Here is a 13960-nt window from a genome sequence, read left to right on the forward strand (position 1 = left end):
TGTATAACTAAAATCCTCCAGAGATATATGGGGATTGGAGGTAGTAAACCATAGCAACCCTAAAAGCAGAGTTTGATTATATAATACACACCACGTAATTTAGGAGCTGAGGGCAAGACTGGATTAACCTCTGTCCTTACCAGATAACAAACTCCATCTCTGGTAACAACCCAGTAGGTGTTGAGAAGGGGAATACAGGTGCTAATAAACTGCATCCTATTTGTTCATACACTTAAGACAAATGCCCACCCACATTGTGACAAATGCTATACCTCCCTCCAGGCTGGAGGGAGAACATATTCTGGGTTCACTCACCATACCTACATACATGCAGATCATTATATTAGGCCTCAAGTATGTGCTGAAGCAGGACAAAACTATTATATGGCACAAAATCTAGCGAGTTGTACTGACTGGAGGGGCCAGGGAGCTTGTCCAAGAGGAGAAAATTGGATTTGTTTCTCCCCAGCAGGGCAATGGGGCATAAGTGATGGAAGGGAAATACAAGATATGGTAAAAGAAGAGTTGGTCAGAAACATCACTGTCTACATTAAAAAGCAATAAAGTAAGGATCTTTTTGCTTAATTGATTTGGTCTTCCTTTAAAACATAAGTGCTCGTTTCTCACAGTAAGTAAGGGGGAGATATCTGTATCTAGAATGTTTTAACAGGAAGAGAGTTTAATAACAAAATTTCAGCCCTAGCCACCTGGCCTTCTTGCTCTGTGTGTGTGTGTTTTCTTTCAGAAACACTGTGACACAGATGACACTTGCCATAAAGCTCTTCCTACAGAAAAATATGCAAGCCCAGCTCATTTCCAGTGCATGATAATAATTAAGACTCCCATGAGTGAACCTCTGACACTTTTCTCCCTAATGATTAACCTTAAGCCCTCCTTCTCCCTTATGCATTTGGAATAAAAGGGCAGTACAGAGACAGAAAGCAGTAGGCATGAGTGGTACATTCTCTATACTCTGTGGACTAAAGGTTCAAGTCATCTGACAAAGAGTTCAGAAGTGGCAGGCCAGACGGTGAGAAGATTGAGCTTATTAGGGTTAGAAAAGAAAGAGAGGTTCTGTCGTGTGACGAGGCTGAATTCAGGATGTTTATAAACTTCATCATGCTGCTTCTACTGGTGCCAGCAATGTTTGTATGGTACAGGCAGCAGCTATTGACTTTTCCATTTATTCAGCTCCATATTCTTCTTTGTTCTGGGAAGTTTGCTGTAATTAGAGAGTCTACAATGTTTTCTTTTATAGAAGTTTAGTGCTTAGTGTAAGGTCTTACTTGTCAAGACTTTAAGAATCTATCTGTGACTCTGTATTCATATGACCTGGGGTAAGTCATATAACCACAGTTTAGATTCAGCTTCCCAGCCTGGAAACCAATACTAGCCTCAGTGTGTTTCATTCATTTGATTGAGATCTTTAGACAAAAGTTGTTTTAATATGAGAAAAAACACTATGATTCACGTTCTTACTAAACCATAAATGTTCACCCTTTATTTTGGATAGAGAAAAGATGTGGAGGGATAAAATTTCCCTATTAGTCTCAGTTTGTATAGCCCTGATACCCACATGTTCTGTTACAAAATTCTCCAGGGAAGTAGCTGGGAATATGGGTGTGTGATTCCCAGGTGTTCTGGGTAGCACACATCTTGGGACAGTCACCTATTAAGTACTGAGCAGGGACTGGCAGCAGCAGAGTAGCAGCAGAGCAGCAGCATGCCCCTCCTCGCCATACACAACCGGCAGATCAGCTGGACTCCTCTGTTGGCACTGGGGTATCTCTTTTACCTCCTCCTGGGCGCTATGGTGTTCCAGCTGCTGGAGAAGCAGGCAGAGACCCACTTTCGGGACCAATTCCAGCTGGAGAAGCTCAAGTTCCTGCAGAACTACACATGCTTGGACAGACAAGCCCTGGAGCAGTTTGTACAGGTAAGAGCAGCAGTTTCCCAATATTTTGGTTAGAAGAATTTATACATTTCTGGCCAAGCATGTCATAAACTGAGCTGCCTATGATATTAAAGGTCTGCCTGTATAAAGGAAAGGCAGAGGTTTCTCAAGTGCATTTACATACCTCTTTATCTTGATCTATACCACTGCTTGCTTTTCCCAGTCATGAACTCACAAAACATGTAAATTTGTAGCATTTTTGTGCTACACTGAAATAATTCCAACTTCATGGTTCGCAGCTCAGTCATTATTACCTTGGAATTGTGCATGGGGACAAAAAAAAAGAATCAAACCTAAAGAAGTAGGTTGCCCTTCCCAGCTTCTCCAGTCCAAACCTGTGCAAATTCTGTCCTTTTGTACCAGAAATTGTCTACTGCCTTTGAAGGTGGTCCTGCTGTTTAAAGCCTCTGAAGGAACAATAGTCAGTCATTAAGAGCTGTGTTGTCTATCACTTATAAGAAGAGATAAAGGGCTCCTCTTCAATATAGGTTGTCAATTAATGACATCTTCAATTACATTTTAATCTATTCATCAAAACTGGCTGGAGGGACATCATTAGACCTTTTTTGTTATTATATATTCTCATACTAGTATTGTGAGAATTGGACAGAAATCCTTGAGCTACCACTTTTTCATGCTCAAAATTTATCCAGTTGCAGAGCTGGGCACCTACACAATTTGACCTCTTTCTACTACATCGCTAAACTTGATAAAAACTCTAAATATGCTGCAAGTTTGTGCTGCCTGAGTCAGAGAACTTCCATGTTTTTGATCAACTAAAAGCTCAGGTTTTGTAAATGGATTTAAGCAAACTGATCAGAAAGGGTAGTGAATGTGCCTGAACCTCTGTCTACAAAGCCAACATTCTGATTACTAATACAGTCACATAGTTCTTGTGGAACATGGGGTGCTGGGCAGAAAATTACTAGAGTTTTCAAGAATTTACATGCCTGAAAACATCTGAGTTTTTTCAGCTTCAGCATTTGATGATACTACGTGTCCCTCCCTTATCTCTGAGATAGTGATTGTAGAGGTGAAAACCCTGATTCTCAGTCTAAACCAAATTGGGATACTTTATAGGTTGAAGAGTTTAGTTTCAACTCCATTATTCACACATGTCCAGGTTCTTCTCTCTCTGAGTCCAGTGGAGCTTTCTTAGCACTGCCATGCCACTCAGAAAATCACATTTTGCTGTGTCTCTGCTGATTTAAATACAATTTCACTTGTAAGCTGTTCCAGATAAAACCGGCTGAGGGCACCAAACGATCATCTACAATGCACCAAGCTTCAAAGTACTAGGACTTGGTAGTCCTTAAAACAAAGATAATTGCAGGCACTATCTGACTCATCTGTTATTTATAAGACCTTTCAAGAAATTTGTCCAACTCTTACTAATATTAGGAAATACTAGTCTTTCTATATTAAATCTCTAAAACTAATGCAGGGTAGCAGTTGTCTCTCTGCATATTTTAACTATATGGTTAAGGAAGCCTGTTCATTATGTCAGAAGTCCCAGCCTGAAAAGCCACAGTAATCAGACTGTGGTGAGACACAGCCACTAGACTCAGTCTGTCCAGCTGACATGTATGTCTTAATGCCAGTTATTTTAACCTATATCCTAAAAATGTGAGAATCAACACAGGCTTCTTTTTTTGCATATCTATTATCACTTATAATAGAGTTACCACTTATTATTTGTTATCTTTTAACTCAATTGTGCATGAAACAAATTCTTACAATTCCATGCTGATAAACTGCATCGGCTCTGAGTGGCTAAAACTGCCTACCTGAGAGCTGTCCCTGAGCTGCAGTTCCTATGATGCACAGCCTGAAGATTTGGGAAAGTGCAAATCCAAACTCTGTTATCTAATGCATCTCTGGTAAACATACTTTGGTCAGGAATTTATGCCATTCTGAAAGCATAACTGAGAACCAGATTAATTGAGTAAGGAGATACCTTTTATAAATGTCAGTTTTGATTATGTCTACATTTCAGCCTGTAAGGAACTGATATAAATATAGACCAAAAGGACCAAGTCCTTGTCTATAACCACATGTGGCTGCAACATGCATTGGCAGGGGCACAGGACCAGAAAAGACAGGCAGTTTTTATTCTCTCCACATCCTACTATCACATTTCTTTCATGGGGTTGTACTTAAAAGCAACAATCATACCATGAAATCTGACCTTGTGAGATTGTGTGAAGAGTCAAAGTTGTCGAAATTGCTTCATACATTTCAAAATACTCACACCTCCGTAGCTTTTGTGTGTTCCTTCTATGCAGCAAATTAAATAGTTGACTCTAGATAATATGACATGTTGAATTCTTCCTATTCTGAGAACAGGCTTTTAATGGATAATGTAAAGTTCTCTCTCATATTGAAGAGGAGCTCTGCTGACACTTCAGTCATGAGGTCACATCTAATGATGCTCAGCAGCCCTATCTGATGGACTTGATTGGTGCTGTAGGGTTTTTTATTGAAGGAGTAAGATTAGCTACTAAACTTAGGATACTCAGTCCACCAGTACAGATCAGCTAATATTGCAGAACCTGTACAAAATCAGAAACCTTGTAGTGGGTATGTTCATCAGAAAAGCAACCCTTCTGGCAGTGGTCAACGTTTGAATTAAGAAAGAGGATCTTCTTTGGTCTCATACTCCTGGAACCAGCTAAAGCTGGGGTTGCTATTGAATACTGCTCATGTTGTGTATCATACAAAGTCTCTAGAAGAGATGAAAAAGTAATTCCTTCAGGCATTTAACAAAATTACAAAAGCTGTTACCTGGTATGCGACAATGAAGGTTTCTTGAAATGCCAGCCACTGAGCAGAGAGAAACCAGTATCCTTCAGAGAAATCCTTGGGGACAGCAAAGGAACACAATCTTCACTAAGGCAATTGGCAGGATATTTGATGCATAAATGGGAGCTAATTTCTTTAGCACATAGTAGTTTTGGTCATCAGGTAAGAGCTGTCTGGAATAGCAGAGAGTATTTTCTTAGTTATTCTTACAGACTAGAAGAAGCCTAATATTCATTGAAAATTATTGGGAAGTCATAGCTAAAACTAGCAATTCATCTTCTGAGTACTTACATGGAGGAAACAGAAATGAGCATGTTCTCCATGCCCCTCTCTGCAAACAAAACCATACATTTACACATGCCTAAATTAAAAACTGGAATTAAATGACTGGATTATGGAAGGAGAGAAGTAGAACTACCTTTATTTTTTTATGGCACAACTTTACTTTAATTTCCAAGTTTGATCAGTTTAGGGAATCCCTCCACTCCCTTCCCCTCAGACTTCATGTAGTTATGGAACCTATCCTACTTCAATGGCCAGTCCTCCAGTGGCAGGAGTTCAAGTTCCTGGGCAGCTCTATTTCCAAGTTTTGCCATGTCAGCAGAAGTTTATTTTAGTCCAGCTCTGTCCTGTTATCTACACTGTTTATCGCTCTGCTTGCTCAAGACAGAAAGCAGCAATTACTTCTCTATTTCTGATATTTCTTTGCTCCTTTGACCTCTTCCGCCTCAGGTCCTCATGGAAGCATGGGAAAAAGGGGTCAACCCAGAAGGAAACTCTACAAATCCCAGTAACTGGGACTTCAGCAACTCCTTCTTTTTTGCAGGAACTGTTGTCACCACTATAGGTGAGGTACTCTCTTTCCTTATAAACTGAAGTTTCCTCCAACTTCCCTGCAAAGCCCCCAGAAATGTGTAATTGGCGGACAGAATACACTTGCAAGACAATCAACTACTGCAAGTTATGGTTTTCTACTGGTTTCCAATTATGCCTATTATTCTTGTGTATCCAGTATATTACACCTGCCAAAAGAACTGAGTGCCTACTTGCTGCATTCAATGTCATTTTGTACATGGACATCTTGAGGTTGCTTTGAAGCACTGAGTTGCACTCACCAATCAGAGAACTACAGAAAGTTACAATACTCCCTGTAAGATTAATATTTTTCATGTTTCATTTTCTGCTAGTAGTAGTGAATGCACAGACCTTCATCACAAGCTATGGCAATTTGTAGGCAGATTTCATTGCAGAAAATCATAGATCCGCAGGTTCCTGAAGCTTAATGTAGTCCAGCTTCCAAGCTTAGGAACTCTCCATGACACCTGCAGCCTGAATGTAGAGCCTTTCCATGTTGCTGTTTTCTCCTTTTTTTTCCAGGTTATGGTAACCTATCCCCCAGCACAGTGGCAGGGCAGATCTTCTGTGTGTTTTATGCCTTATTTGGAGTGCCACTCAACCTGGCCTTCCTTAATCAGCTGGGGAAAGGTCTCAGTGCTCACCTGTTTACCCTGGAAAGATGGGTGCAAAAGCCAGGCCGTGCCCAGGTACAGTGTCAATTTATCATTTGTTTCCACTATTTTAAAACTAATTAAATTTCTCTTCTCAAATAGGTGCTGCCGCTTCTAGATTGGATTTTCTTGTGTGAACCACAGTAATTACGTGGCCCTCTGTATCAGAAACTTGATAGACTCAATTTATCTACAATAGCTTTAAAACAATAGGCTTTTGCTTGAGGGACTCTAGATTTGCCTTTTTAAAACCTAACTGAGCAAAACTATTTCTACTGACCTTAGCAGAATATGGGCAATATGTGCATATACATACATTGCTGAATCAAGCTCTTATTCCCCAGTCTATGCTAGCATCTAACCACAGTCTAGCTGTACACTGTGCAAAGACAACTTATTTTTGTTGGCCTGCAAATCTGGCTTGAATTAGCTTCCCTTATTGTGCCAGCAATTTAGTACTTCCTTCCTTTTCTTTTCTTAAAATGCAAGTACTCCTTCTCCTTACTTAGACTTTATTGGTGAGTCATTGAACTAGTCCAGACTTTTTATAATAAGAGAAGCACTGATAATAGAAAATACATGAAGGTCATTTATAACAAAGTTATAAATGTTTCTGAGAAAATGAATTGATCCTTTCAGTTAGGGAAAAGGAAGATTAGATAAGTTAAATATGTTGGAACATTTCAGAGTTCTGGCACAAGTTTTTTTCTTTTCCGTTTGTAAAATATCTTGAGTCACTGCATTCTTTATCTACAAGGGGAAAGCTATAAAGGTACTGTCATATGCAGACTTGGATTATACAAGCAAGAAACTCATTAGCTGCATAACCTATGTCTGTTCCCCAAACACATGCAGCTCTACCACCAGAAGGATTTTCATGCTAGACTAGCTAGATCTTTCCTGAGATTTCTACTAGCACCTCAGGGATGTGATATTTTTTTCCTTTTCACTCTGAAATTAACACCTCATTTCTGGCAGAACTCCTACAATCAGACAAAGCTTTGGAACTGTATCTGCTTGTTCACTCTGAAAAGCTTCTTCCAGAAAGCTGGTTCATCTCCTTTTGAACAATTTTGTTATGCTTTGGGAAATTAATTACAATCAGTTCTTCTTTATTTCTGACTTACTGTCCCCTACACTATAGATTTGTACCATAAAGTTCTTAAAAAGTAAAATTATGCATTTCAGTATCAATTTTTATGCAAAATTCATTATCTATCTAAATGCTATAACACTACTGGCATGAACTAAATGAGAAGAGATATCAACTATAATAATGTATCTCAGTAATTCTCAACGTGTTTGCAAATGAGGCATTATTACACAGCTAGAGAGACATGGTACATAGAAGTGATTTGGCAAAGTCACCCAGTAGGGCTCACGCCAAGTTTCTCAAGCTCAATGCACTATTTTATATGTGAGGTAATACAGAAAGAGAAATTAAAACATGATACCTGGACCTTCTGCTTTATAAACAGTGGTTTGGTTTTTCATCCAGTCACAACAGGTGTACGAATAGAAAATCATATTCTGGTTTGAATGTCCTTGAGGACATTTTAAGCAATTGCAATGAGTTTGCATCAGCTCACACATCGCTAGTCAAAAGTCCATCAGAACTGGAAATCCATGAGTTCCTGATTCTCTATCCTAAAATCCCCTGTCATGACCCATCCACTGACCATTTTGTTCTATTGCAGTCACTTATGCAGTAACATATCTCCTAGAAGGCAGACGTTTGTACTGAAAGACACAGACCTGCCCTGTGCTAGCGGAAAATAGTTGCCCTCTGAGTGCTCCTAAGCTAAAAATGAAAGCAGGCAAACCGACTTCACCTAGGTTTCATCTAAACATATTTTTGGCTAAGCTCTTGCAAGCCACTTTATACAACTTCAGAACCCTAATTTGTTCATGCCAATCTTTATATCATGAGTCATGCAATACTTGATGATTTTCCTCAAAGACAGGAGCCATCTGATTATGAAAGCATCTCCACTTGAATTCAAATTGTATAGTGAGTGTTTCATTCCTATGGCTGTCATAATAAGCCTGAAAATATGACTTGAGCATATGCAAATCCTCACTGCAAAAAGCTTTAAAAAAATCCTCCTTTTTCTCCTAATTCTGAGAATTCTTTTGATTCACGTTTAGGTTCCTCCTTTTCCTCCTAATTTTGAGAATTCTTTTGATTCACGTTTAGGTACAATATCTCTGTGCAGAGTAAACAGTGAGTTCAGCATGCAGTGTATGCAAGCATTGGCTTATCCTTCCTTCTTTTGCCATTGCTCCCAGGTGGAGTAGGTTTGTGATTCAAGAGCAAAACAGACCCAGCAATTTCAACAAGACAACTGCTGTTTAGCTGCCATCTTCCTTTTATCTTTCAGGTGGTTCAAACACTGGCAATGGCCATCTTCCTGACCACTGGGACCTTGCTTTTTCTAGTATTCCCACCATTAGTCTTCAGTTATGTAGAAGGCTGGAGCTATGGAGAAGGCTTTTACTTCACCTTCATCACCCTGAGCACCATAGGATTTGGAGACTATGTAGTAGGTAATAAAGAAGGTGAACTGGATTGAGCTTGGTTGAAATTAGTTACTGTAGTATAAAACTAAATACAGGGAGCATAGATATCCATTCCACTATAAATTTGGTACAAGAGCTAGCTTGTACCAAACTGATAAGCATTTTTCTCTTGACAGTGAAGCTGAGAATCACCCAGCTCATTTCACACATGACACTGAACACCCATTCAACAGTGTTTATGTCCAAGCTGGTATGAATGTGATCCATGATTGACAGGTGGAACATAAATTAAATCTCTCTGTCAGATTTAAGCCTTTGAACCACCCTTTCCTAACAGTGCTTTGTTTCAGTAAGTGCCTACCATTTCCAATAAGAAATCATGTCAAATATTAAATGATCAGTACTTACAGAGGGGAGAACATTACTAACAACAACAGGATGCCTGTGAAAGAAAGCAAACTCAGTGAGATTACATAGTCTTTAGAGATCTAGGCTGAGAACATCATGGTAGAGACATGTGAGGGGCTTATTTTCCACCCACTTATTTGAACAAATGCGTAATCTTAACAGATTATGTCTGATGTGTTTATTTGTTAAAACCACTAGGATCTCTTCCTTCATAAGTAGCAGCTCTCCTCTCCTATAGTTCATAATTATGTCCCAAAAGGAGATATAAAAACATTCCATTCTGAGTCTGGCATTGTGCATGATGATCTAGATGGCAGAGACTAAACGGATGGCAGCAGTGCTGCTCTGTATGTGTGTCAGCTGCACTGCTTGTCCATGCTGTGGAAATGTCAAACCAGGGATTATGATTCCCATAACCATTTACTTCAAATGGCTGCATTTCCCATATAACATTATCCAGGTGATCGTGAATCCTGGGTACTGAGGTATATCACCCCACAAAAAGCAATCACTGTATTACTTAATTGTACCTTTCTAAATCATCTAAGATCCCCTGTATGTCTCTTGAGTAAAATATGACTAATATGCATTCAACATTGAATTTCCAAGATGTTTGGTTTTTTCTCTGTCATTGGCTAGGCACCACTAATTTTGCACATCCCTGATTAACCAAAATGGCCATTAGATATAGCTATTTTTATTACACAGACTCAGCTTCAGGGATTTGATGCCAGCTGTGCTAAGCTTACCCTGAGAGTTGGCATTAAAAAAAAAGAAAAAAGAAAAAAGATCAATTAGCGCCTAGATCATACAAACTCATTAAACATACACTTTTGCAGGGGATGAAGAAGTTATATAAGTATCTATGTTTGGCAGATCAAAGCTGTCAAGACTAATATGCAATTTTTTCTGGATTTTTTCAGGCACAAACCCCAACAAGCACTATATCCCTGTGTACAGGAGCCTAACTGCAATTTGGATTGTTTTTGGCTTAGCCTGGCTGGCTCTGGTCTTCAACGTGGGAGCTGACTTGATGGAAAAATTCCTTCAGATAAAGTGGCACAAGTCTAACTTAAGCTTGGCAGAAGGAGCCACCACCAAATTGGAAGATGAACCTGAGCAGCCTAGAATCCATATCCCTAGCTGAGCAAGGTACAAAGAAAGCTGTCTTGAAACTGCATCTTTCATCTGTATCTTGTACCAAGCAAGCCCTGAGGATAAAGGACTAAACCACAGGTTGAGGAAATGTTTCAGACACATGGAAATTTCCACACACTGTGTATGCATCAGACAATTACAACCTTCAAAGAAGTAGCATATACAGCTATACAACTCCCAGGATTCATTTTAACACTTCTCACTCAACAAAGGCAACTTGCCCTGAAATAATCAATTATTATCCTTTCTCTTTCTATAGTGGGATTCACTTCTTTTGGTCACTCATTTTCAAAAAATCCAAAGTGACTGCCTCCCAGCTCCAATGAGAAGTCATGTCACCAAGAATCTCAAGTGGGAAAAGTCGGGTACAGAAATCTTTCTTCATTTCCAATCAGAGAACAAACAAAAACCACAGAGGAATATCGACAGCAATGAACATCTGCTTACTGTCATCCATCCAGTTAAGAGTCAGTTGATATTGTCTGAAATGAGCAGCTTTCACATAAAATTCTCTCTTTACTTTCTGGGCTAAAATGATTCTCTTTTAATTGTGCAAAAGTTACGTGTCTATCCAGCACTGCCTGAACAGTTACAATTCATCTCAGAGCAAACTGACAGCTCATAGCAGGCCCGTATCACAGTTCATTTCACAGCCACTTGAAAACAGTGCTTTAAACTAAATCTAAATGCAAGCAGACTTTCTTATTTCCAGGCAGGTCACAAATATTATTAGAGTCTGGCACTTGCTTTGGGACAGTTCATTGAAGAACTATCATGCACCACACAGAACTGATGATGTACATTTACCTCTAAATCAGGCTGATGATAGGCTCTTGTGCTAAATCTGTTCCTTGGTTATGTGTATAGCATCACCCGTGAGAAACAGGGAGTTTGATTTTATCACAGTTACTGTAAGTCAAAAGTACAGCAGCTATCTCCAAAGAAGCAGAAAAAAACAAAGAAGGACATATAAGCACCTCATAAAAGGCCACTGAGATGCAAAAGTGTAGTCATACTGTGTATTACAGTAAGCTGCAGAAACTTGATGAAACAATTATCCATTCATTAAGTACCATACTAAATTGGTTGTAACCATCAGTAACGCATTCCATGAATATGCTTGCCATTATGTACATACTGCCATTTATTCAGTATGTTTATACGTCATAGTGACCATCAATTAATACTTCTAAACTCATTTATATGTGGAACTTTAAAGTGTGAGTGAAATATGACTATGTAGACTAGCCCCAAGCTAGCATATGTCTGACAGGCTACAGGAACACCAAACGTCAGCCTTTCAGCAACTTCTTCGGCATTTCATTTTGGGGAAGTGTCCATGAAACATGTAGAGACTTGTGTAGGTCACTAATCTCTTCCCACATACTTTCTGAGCTAGATTTTTACTTCTGAGGAGAGTCACAACAGATGCTTGTTCTTACATCTGTCATGGTGCTTGTTTCCTTTGCCAGTTGCTGACTCCTGCATAGTGCAGTGTGGCTGCTCAAATCTGAAATGCTGGCATATAAGAATGCTGGCTATGGTTTATTCAACTAATTTCAAAAAATGAGTGTTCAAATGCTTATCCCATCTAAGATTTCCCTCGTGTCTTACCACTACCTACCTCACAGATTTTATCTCCTCAGTTTTTGCACTGATCTTCCTCTATGCCCTCAGCTATTCCCATAAATTTATGCAACACTTTTCTTTGTAGACTTTCACTGAGAGCAGCCAACTCTCTCCTGTCTGGCCTTTGTAGCTTTGCAAATCTCACGGGAAACTTTCTCTCTTGGTATTTTCTATTCTTCGGAAATAATGTTTGCACTTGCACTTGTTAACATTATCACCATCACTGTACTCTATACTTGCCTTGTGTTAACACTACAAGACATTTTTGTCCTGTTTATGTCAAAGACAAAGCTAAAGTTCTGCTGACTCTTACATCAACCAGTTCTCTTCACCTTGCCTTTTTCCATGCCTTCCTTACTTTATCTAGCCACAGCCAGCCACAACACATGCACTAGTCTAAAGGTGATCCTATACAGTGTTTTACACCATGCTGCATGCAATAAAAAAATGATAATGTGATTTATCATGGATAGAAAGCACTTACTCTCAGTGTTTCTTAAAACTATCCTTACTTGACATCTGACAGCAAGACGTTTGGACTGGTTTTACTGCAGTCCAGAAAATTGCTCCTGTACCTGATACTGATTTTGCAAACTAGCAGAATGGTGAGACTATCTTCTGAATTTTTTGCCACTGTTGCATTTAGTAAAGTTGAGAGTAGCTGCAGCAGTTCTCCACCTGCCTGCCAGAAGACTCAAAAAGATACTTTAAATCAAGCATATGGCCATGTTGGAACAGAAATGAGAAGGATACTGACACCCTCTCTTGTGTTACATAAGTGACAAAAATTTCTTGCTCACTTCATCAGTTTCTCAAGGTCCTGAAGAGATCCTAAAGGTCATGACATCTGTAATCAAAGTTACTTTGAGATACATACTGGGAGCCCTGGCCCAGTTCATGAGCATGGATGGACCAAGAGCTTTCTCTAATAAAAAGGTAGTTATCAACTATCAGCTGACCAGATAAAAAAAAAGTAATGTGGAAGAACTGTGCAGTCACAAGGGCTTGCTAGGAGCCAGAGCAGCACACAAAAAGTACTCTTCTGGTCCAATAACCGATTTTACCAGTGGTACGTTTCTACACAGAATGGTGAATGCACATGCTCAGCTCCAATGCATGGAAAACAGCATTTCTGAAGCCTCTGAATATAGCTCTGCAGTCTGTAGCAGAAGCAATGGCCCAGGCAGTGATCATCTGCAATGTGGGAAAGTAGCACTTTGTCCTGAGCAGCTACCGTGTGCAGTGCAGCACAGGACAAGAAGCAAAAGTCCTTCCAGGCTCGCACTTACCCTTCAAACCTACTCAACAAGCCCTTCTTCATCCTCAGATGTATTGGTACCTTCCAGACACCAAAATGTTATCAGCAAAGATTTGAGCCTTTCTCTGTGGAGATGTAAATAGAAGACTGACAGACAAGTGACATTTCTGAGAATACTCAAGAAAACCAGATTTAAATATTATATGATTCTGTGAAGATTTGTTGTGAATCTTATTCTCTTCTATTTCTCCCCAAATTCCTTCAAGTAAGCACATGCTTGTTGTCCTGGGTTTTCACCCTGAGTCTCACCTGTAATTTGTTTTATATATATTTAGCATAAACATTAAATGCTATATGTTTATCCATAATGTTTCAGTGTGGTTATATACTCAGTGTGCTTTGTATAAACTGTCTTGTTTAAATGTAGTTAAAATGTCAAAATGTAGCTCAGATGTGTCTATTTCCTGATATTAACTGAAAGAGGAGATGAGTATATGTACTCTTTTGTATCTTTGCTTCTTTTCTTTCTAGCAAATATTTTTATAGAAGGCTTTTTTGTTGTTGTTAAGCTTCATTTAGTAATGAATACACTGAAAAGGCAGAGTTGAGACTGAGAAATAAGCAGCATAACTTTCTTCTTTCCTAAGATTGTGTTCAGGATATCTTTACACTGGAATTGCTCTGGCCTTTACATATTAATTTTTACACCTTGCCAGCAAAACC

General features: G+C 39.2%; 1 protein-coding gene across 1 annotated transcript; it reads left to right on the top strand.

Annotated features, from left to right (window-relative positions):
• The first annotated feature begins 1723 nt into the window (after nucleotides 1-1723).
• KCNK16 (potassium channel, subfamily K, member 16) lies at nucleotides 1724-10339 on the top strand. The gene is made up of 5 exons (XM_009084765.1): nucleotides 1724-1936; nucleotides 5489-5603; nucleotides 6134-6300; nucleotides 8646-8811; nucleotides 10116-10339. The coding sequence occupies exons 1-5, from the start codon at nucleotides 1724-1726 to the stop codon at nucleotides 10337-10339; spliced, it is 885 nt and encodes a 294-aa protein (XP_009083013.1).
• The last annotated feature ends 3621 nt before the right edge of the window (nucleotides 10340-13960 follow it).

The sequence above is a fragment of the Acanthisitta chloris genome, unplaced genomic scaffold (assembly GCF_000695815.1).
Source record: "Acanthisitta chloris isolate BGI_N310 unplaced genomic scaffold, ASM69581v1 scaffold7891, whole genome shotgun sequence".
NCBI classification, from domain to species: domain Eukaryota; kingdom Metazoa; phylum Chordata; class Aves; order Passeriformes; family Acanthisittidae; genus Acanthisitta; species Acanthisitta chloris.

Excerpts from the sequence above, each read along its gene's own strand:
- KCNK16 (XM_009084765.1), top strand. The coding sequence starts at position 1,724 with ATGCCCCTCCTCGCCATACACAACCGGCAGATCAGCTGGACTCCTCTG. Across the intron at positions 1,937-5,488 it reads CCCTGGAGCAGTTTGTACAG|GTCCTCATGGAAGCATGGGA; the intron begins GTAAGAGCAGCA and ends CTTCCGCCTCAG. Across the intron at positions 8,812-10,115 it reads ATTTGGAGACTATGTAGTAG|GCACAAACCCCAACAAGCAC; the intron begins GTAATAAAGAAG and ends GGATTTTTTCAG.